Source organism: Arachis ipaensis, chromosome B6 (genome assembly GCF_059453495.1).
Source record: "Arachis ipaensis isolate K30076 ecotype BB chromosome B6, ASM5945349v1, whole genome shotgun sequence".
Classification (NCBI taxonomy): Eukaryota; Viridiplantae; Streptophyta; class Magnoliopsida; order Fabales; family Fabaceae; genus Arachis; species Arachis ipaensis.
The window spans coordinates 141,862,906-141,870,709 of NC_142441.1; the positions used below are offsets into that span (position 1 = coordinate 141,862,906).

Below are 7,804 nucleotides of genomic sequence, written 5' to 3' on the forward strand. Positions count from 1 at the left end.
TACAAGGGAAATTAAAATTCTATTGACAATCCAATCCAATATTTATATATACAACTTGAAAAACATTTATCTTACATTTTCATTTTGTGTTTCCTACTCAGCCTCGTCGGTTATTTTCTTTACGAAAAAATCACCGAGAGATATAGAAGCTTACTGCTCTTCATCAGTAAAATCAGGTTCCGCAGGCTTCTGAAGCAGCATGGGGGGTATTCTCTCCGGCATCCTTGTCTTCCTTGTGCGGTTACGGCGCAACAATCTAAGTGCATTGGCAGCAAACCTGGAGGCATATATGGTGGCACCTAGACTTGGTGAGCTACCACCTACCTTTGCCAATGCATCTTTCAGCCTATTCTCTTCTTCAACGAGAGACTCTTCAAGCTTCTTTTTAGCATAGCGACGCCAGGCCGCTTGAATGAAACATGCGGCCCATGTTCGCCACTGTTGCGAGTAGAACCGGAAAGTGTGGCGTAGCTGCTTGCTGTGAAGACGCCTAAATTGAGAAGCCACAAACTTCAAGTCATCCGCTTTTAGTGCGAAAGCTTCCACTTCTGAAAGTGTTTGGACAGTCCTGGTTGAGATGGGGAGGTTGGATGAAGAATGAGGATCTAAAGCCCATGTGAGAAGCTCTTCTCCGCAAAAGTCACCAGCTTTAAGATACTCGGAATTAAAGAAGCCTGTTCTTCCTCCGTTGGTTGTCATTGTCAATAACCTGCCTCGCATTATGAAAAGCATCTCATCGACAGGGTCTCCTTCCCGGACAATATAGCTTTCTTCCGTGTAGAGCACTGGCTTAAGACGATCACACATGGCATCCAAAAGTTGTTCATCCATTTTCTCAAACATTGGCACCTTAAAGATCATACAAGATAAAATATCTAGTTAGTACTAGCAATATTATCAGAACACTATTAATTGAATACTCCAAAGGCGATGTTTATCCTTTTACTTTAAGTTGTTCAATAAATCCATCAGATTTCCGGATATTCCAAAATCAGTCAAACGACCAATAGATCTTTTCCAGAAAGGAAGAAACACTTGCACAAACTAAAATTGGAGCAATATTCACACCAAACTTATTATATTGGTGCATTAAATCACCATGAGGAATAAAATAAGAGCATTTAAAATGAATATTTTCATGCAATTAATGCAGTCATCCAATCTTAAAGAGATCTTTGTAGTTGCATATGAGATTACATGACAAAGTAGGTGGAGAAACTTACTCTCATCAGCAAAGCCAAGCAAAGATGGCGCTTAATGTCCCTTCTCAAATCCTTTGGAAGATTGCAAATCAAGTTATCCTCATCAACACCTCTGGTTTCTTGCCATTTGTACTGCTCATATCGTCTGATTCGCTGCCTAAGGCTGTCAGGGAGGAGTCTATGAGACATCCACTGTTCTGCATCTCTCCTTTTCACCCTCATCTCCTCTAATCTTGTTGTTGTTGATTGCAAATATGTCTGTTAGAAAATAAGTATAATTGCATAATATTAGTCAAGATGCACAAGCAACAATTGTTTACTTGTACAATAAACTGCAAATACACAGATGTCTTAAATGCCAAATTTTTATTGCATGTATATGGATATGATGTGTTAGTTCAGTAAATAAATAGACATTTTTATTGGTTTCGTTTTTTAGCATCTCAGCAGAAATGTCTATAAAAAGGCCAGGGAATCAAAATTACGGGGTAATAAATGGGCAAATGGATATTATTTAGGAAGGAAGTTAATGCATGTCTTATTTTGCAAATAAAGTGTAACTACCAATAACACTTGGAACAGATTTCAGTAGCTACATGTGCCTATGGATATCAATTTATTACCAAATCCAAGATCAATAAACAGTCTGTATGCCACCTTTGCATGATTAGAAACAACTCAAGAGACATTTGTTACAAACCTGCATATTCCCGATAAGGAATGAAAATAATACCAACCCAGCGATGGAAATGAAAACTGCAAAGCAGATTTCCCACACAAAGGTACTTGTCGTCAGGTTTTGACCAAGAGAACTGCAATTTAAGCACCAATCTCCCCCAAAAAAGGATGGAGGAAAAATGACAGAAAATCAGATAACAACAACATTGAAAGATGTGCATCACACCAAAATTTGAAAAAGTGGTCAGATAGTCATATCAAGCACTCCCCCTACACCCTCTACATTCATCAAGCCATTAAAAAGATACAAAATGCTTTCGATGATATAATCTTTCTCAAAGTTCCATCTATTCATTTTTAACCCCCGCGGGGGGTTGGTAGAATCAGAAATGTCAAATAGCTTGTTATGCTCATTTATCTGCAAAGTACATGAATTGCAAATTTAAACTGAAGAATTATATCCCTAAAGACGTGACCAGTATGGAAATCTTATCTCACATCACACTTCACAGAACAGTTACCAAATAGAGTGAAATAAGAATCAATGAATCGCACCTCAAACTTTTTAGGCCCCACCAAAAACAATAAAAGAACTTTTGTGGAAAGTCTCTTGACTCCACAACACCAGATTGAAGGGCATCAAGGAATATCCCAAAATCAAAAAGTGTCGTGTTTGTCTCCTTTATTGGGCAAGAAGCATTGAGAAACGTTGAAATTGTGCTTAACCCTCCTTGATGATTGTTGCAATACATGTCCTCCTTATTACATGTTGCATTACTTCGGTTGCAGGCTTTTTGCCAGCATGTGGTTTCCCGTTCTATAGAAAACAAGTACCAAAAGGCACCAACAACCTGAAAGAATAAGAACAGGATTAGCTAGATATGCAGGCAATATTATTCTGAGATTTCATGAACATTATATATTTTATTAAAAAATGAGACAATAATCTGCCAGATTTAAAAATGCATTATCAGGAAACAAACTTAAATGGCACAGACCTGAGAGTTTTAAACTACAATATACATAGTGACCTTAAAAGCATGAACAAATAGGGCACAATATCGAAACTAATTTTGAAGGGTCTGAAATCTGAATACTACTCTAAGGAATTCTCCCACAGCCCATATATAGTCCTAATATTAACCACCTCACTCCCATGAAACTCAATAGAGTTGGTTAAAAATATCCCTTCTCCCCAATATCTAAGTCCATTTCACTATTTGCCTCTTTTCTTGCTGAATGGAATACATTGGTTCCTAACAGACACTAACTACTGAAATGATTCCAAGAGAATGCAGGGCTCCTTCTCTAAGTGAATTTTCTTGATACCAACCTCATAGGACCTGATACCAGAAAACTAACATGGTTTGGCTACAGTTTGTGGGGTAAACAAATAAGAAAGTTGGCCTCACTATTTAACAAAGAAATTGTCAGATCAATACATCTAAACATGTTGTATATTAATTTAATATACCAACATCGACATGCTTCATACATAATAACTATAAAAGAATTATATTGGAAAGAAAAGGTTTTAACTATAATCCAATCAGCACAAGAGTTGCACAAAAATCATACTATACCCCATACACCTTTATAGCTGGCCTACATTTAAGACAAGCCCTAACTTTAAATCCTCAAAAAAATTTGCACAACCCTACAACACTACAAATTCAAGAAAAACGCATGCCAATACCCAATAGTCTAATATCTGTATCTTGTAATCTACATCTAACCCATGCTTGTATAGGCCACATCATCACCACAAGTGCAGATATATGTGACCAACAAAATGGTTCTTCATTGAAAAAATAAAACAACACTGTTCTAGGCCAAATAAACTAGCACCACATATGCAAAGTGGCATATTCACAGTTAAGAAAGAAACAGAAAAGAAAAAGAGAAAATAGCAAATCCATAAAAGGGAATGCTGATAACAAGAAACTGCGTATATTAGGAATTAAAATTACCAAGTGTAATTTTCTATACGAGAAAGGAAAAAAGAAAACTGCATCATTAACTCACATGACTTGCAAGCATGTAAAGAAAGAGATTAAATACAGCACCAGCCCAAGCTGTTTCAGTGAGAATGCCAGAGGTTCTTGTAACTTCTTTATATAATGGAATTATTCGAAAAACTCGAGGTATATATTGGAAGAAAACAATAAATTTCAGCAAGTTCTTTGTATTCAGCGATTTGTAGCCACTCATCCCTGGAATGACTATTAGAATCACCACCTAGAAATATTGAGCAAGTTGAGTCAATAACCTTTAAAAACATGATGACAATGGTAAGCACAATGAAACTTTGATTCTATTCCCATAGATCCCCTGAGATCTAAAGCAGCATACAGATGATGAAAATCAAGGAATGCATCCAAAGTACAATAAATTAAAGAGAACCCTCCATACCTGTGGAAGGGGAAGAACAGAAAGAATGTCAACTAAGAAATAAGATGTTAGATATCGCTTTGCTATTGCCCAAGAATCCTCAACCAAAACACCTCTTCCAAACACTCGAGAAGATGGAGCAATGAATCCAGTACGAAACTGGAAAATCATGTGGACTATATAAAAGATATCAGAGAAAGTTCTTAAAACAGTTGCTGTAATCTCCATCTTGTTGTCCAGTGAAAGACATTTCTTCTCATCATCGATCACAGGGACATAAAAGAACAAAGGATCCAGTGATACTGCAATAACACATAGCAACACAAATATCTTGTTCCATTTTTGAAGGAACGGACCCTGTGGATCAAGGATTTTCTTTCTAGAACTATAGTTACTAGAAAAAGCACGGCTGAACAGAAAGGACTTGAATGATGAACTGAATCTCTTTATCCTTTGAAAACCATATTCCAATCCCCTTTGAAACTTTGCAGATATAGAATTTAATGTAGTTTTGAATCTCTGTGAAGGTGCAATGTTGATCACAGGATAATTGCTCTCAGAACCCTTGTCTGAATTCCAGTCCTGAAACCTGAACATCATAAAAATGACAATATTCCTCATAAGAATATGTACAACAAAGGGACAATGAAAATGTCATAGAGAAATTCTGATACTACACTAAAATTTAGGAATTGAAAAGAAAATATTGGAAAATTTACATTACTTTTATGAGGAATGGTGAGTGGTGACTGAAACAGTGACTAAGACAGTATGAGTGTAAAGAGTGCTTACAATAGCAACTATAATACTTCTAAAATTAGCATATACAGAATCATCCTCATCATAATATAAAAAATACACGTTTTCATCAAACTAACCTAACAAACTTGTCTTGCTGAGTTCTCATCTCTGCAGCCTAATTCAAAGACAATGCAGATCAAGATGAAAATTTCACTGAATAGTTCCTTCAAGCACCACAGAAACCACCACAATTAGATCATTCCACCAAAATAAGACACAAGAAAACCTATGAGCAAATATATAATTAAAAATTAATCAAACTGATCAAACTTATTAAAACTCGTAAAATGATCAATGGCATCAAGCAAATGTGATCTTATGGAAAACACATTTTCTAGTAGGCGAATACAGTGTACGAGTGAATGCATATGAAATTCCAAATAATGAGTGTTTTCTCGTCAATGCTGGTACCGGATCTTCAAAAAAAATGAAAAAAAAAAATTTACAACTTTAACACTAACATAAGCATTGTAGAAATTAATCGATCGATAAAAATAACCAAAAGAGGAAGAACATGAAGAAAATGACATGCTTAAAGTACCCGGAGCAGTAGCAAACTGAAAGAAGGGGAAATAAATGAAGGAAACGGACAAAGCAGTTATTAAGACTGAACTCTGAAACTAGTTACGAAGGGAAGAGAATGAAGAATGAAAAGAAGAAGAAGAGGAAGAAGAAGAAGAAGAAACTAAGGATAACTTACCGAACCAAATATCTGAGTTATTAGTAAAATAGAAAAAGGGAAAGGGAAATTGGTGGAAGTTGTGGTGGTATTTGCATGAAGGGGAGAGGGAGAGAATGCAAGAGGGGAAGGTTCCAGGAAAGTAATAAGGAAATGAGAGAAAGTCAGTGGTTTCGGTTTTTTTGGGGTTTTTTTCTCTTACATAGTCACGAGATGGATTTTCTGATTCTCAAGTTTGTGAGAGGGAATCAGAGAAGGGACGGGTGGGGTGGGTGAAAAAAAGAGAAAGGAGAGTGTATAGTATGTAGTGAGTAGTGACTAGTGAGTGGGATGGTGTGTAATACTGTAATGCGTATGAATGGGGCGTGAACGTCAGAGAGAGCAGATGTGTGGGCAACGGCCCCGCACATTAAATAGTTTGATAATGATAATAGTGGAGTCTTCTTCTAGTCTTCTATTGCATTTTTGTTGTATATTGACAAAAGATTGGAAGTTTGTGGTTTAAAATTTTTAGAATAACTGTTCGAAAAACAATGGGTTCTTTTTCACATTTTAAAATCTCTAATTAATTCTCAATCATTTAAACAATTTGAATTAAGCGACTCTTAACACATCGACTATTATCGTTTATAGAAACTATTTAGATTAGTTACTTGAATTATTGGGACTCATTATAAATTTTCGAATTATAAAAAAGTTTTTTTATTTTTTGAGTAAATAGTCAAGAATTGAAAAGAAATTTTACTCTAAATTTTAATATGGATTCAACAAGTGTGAATTTAAAAATATTATTATTTTTTATAATTTTTTAAAAATATAAAAATTATTTTTAGAAAAGAGACATTGGAGGATGCAATTTTACCTTTTTAATTTTTAGCTTCTAAAAATGATAGAAGATTGTGGGTTTTGGGATGGTTAGAGTGGATATGGAATTTTCAGTGGAGGAGAAAATTGTTCCAATAGGAATTGGACCTAGTAAATCAGCTTCACTACATTCTAAGGCTGGTCAAACTTGATCTTGGAAGAGAGGATAGAGTTGTATGGAAGTATGATAAGCAAGGAATTTTTTCTACTAACTCATTTGGTGCAGATGTTGCAGGTGGAAATGGCGCCGGAGGATATACATAGCTACAGCTTTACTAGTACCATTTGGAAAGGCCTTGTCCCACCCAGAATAGAGTGTGTGTTTACAGTTTGCAAACGGGAGTTTGTATAGAATTGATTTTGCAAACTTGATTTTGATGAAAAGTAAGTTTGTGTTAACGTGATTTATGTTTGGCAATTTTTATGTCAAAATGGATTATAGTAAAATAAATGTTGTTTTGATTATACTATTCAAAATCACTTTTAGATGAAAAATTACTAAAAGAGACATCAATTAAAATAATTTTAAATATTATTCTATTATTTTACTTTAGATATTTGAATAAATCTTTTTAATTCATTTTATAATAATGTTAATATTTACTTACTAAATTAAAGTAACATATAAAAATTGATAATATAGGACTTTTTTGGCATCCAACATTCATAATTTTATTAATACTTATGAATAATTTTTTATTTAATTTGTATTTTTTAATGGGATCAATTCATCTATATTATAAAAAAGTTACAATAAAATATAATATATGAGAATTATAATTATAAATTTTACATCGTCGAATAAAAAATAAAAAAAGACACTTTACATATTAAACATAAAGAACAGTAAATAATAAAAAAAATTTATATGAACTAAAAAACAATAAGAAATAAAAATATAAAAAGGGAGCACTATACATTTTATAATATTAAACAAAAAAAATATTTTATAATTTATTTTAGTGTCGTCAGTACTCTTTAATCTAGTGTCATTTTGGACTATAAATTTTTATTATTTATAACTCTTTTGTTACTTATAATTAGTATATAATAAAAACAAAAATAAAGTACAGTAAGAAGTACAATAAAAATAAAAAATAAAAATAAAAAATAAAAACAAAAAAAAATTCATACAAACATAGTATATAATAATCACAACCAACAACACATTATATGAACAAAAAAATTA

The 7,804-nt window shown here is 33.6% G+C and overlaps 1 protein-coding gene across 4 annotated transcripts; it reads right to left on the reverse strand.

Annotated features, from left to right (window-relative positions):
• LOC107605250 (cyclic nucleotide-gated ion channel 1) lies at positions 1 to 6,135 on the reverse strand. Of its 4 annotated transcripts, none has more exons than XM_088491336.1 (8): positions 5,773 to 6,135; positions 5,150 to 5,236; positions 4,293 to 4,860; positions 3,906 to 4,118; positions 2,436 to 2,731; positions 1,903 to 2,014; positions 1,224 to 1,460; positions 1 to 849 (listed from the first exon to the last, which is right to left on the reverse strand). In XM_088491336.1, the coding sequence occupies exons 2-8, from the start codon at positions 5,176 to 5,178 to the stop codon at positions 151 to 153; spliced, it is 2,154 nt and encodes a 717-aa protein (XP_088347462.1). In that variant the 5' UTR covers positions 5,179 to 5,236; positions 5,773 to 6,135; the 3' UTR covers positions 1 to 150. The 4 variants fall into 4 exon arrangements, with proteins under 4 accessions (XP_088347462.1, XP_016162542.1, XP_088347463.1 ...); XM_016307056.3 differs by having other exon boundaries at positions 5,150 to 5,298; XM_088491337.1 differs by having other exon boundaries at positions 5,150 to 5,298; positions 5,614 to 5,778.
• Positions 6,136 to 7,804: the final 1,669 nt, after the last annotated feature.

Excerpts from the sequence above, each read along its gene's own strand:
- LOC107605250 (XM_088491336.1), bottom strand. The coding sequence starts at position 5,178 with ATGAGAACTCAGCAAGACAAGTTTGTTAG. Across the intron at positions 4,119-4,292 it reads CTGTTCTTCCCCTTCCACAG|GTGGTGATTCTAATAGTCAT; the intron begins GTATGGAGGGTT and ends CAATATTTCTAG. Across the intron at positions 1,461-1,902 it reads TCCTTATCGGGAATATGCAG|ACATATTTGCAATCAACAAC; the intron begins GTTTGTAACAAA and ends ATTTTCTAACAG.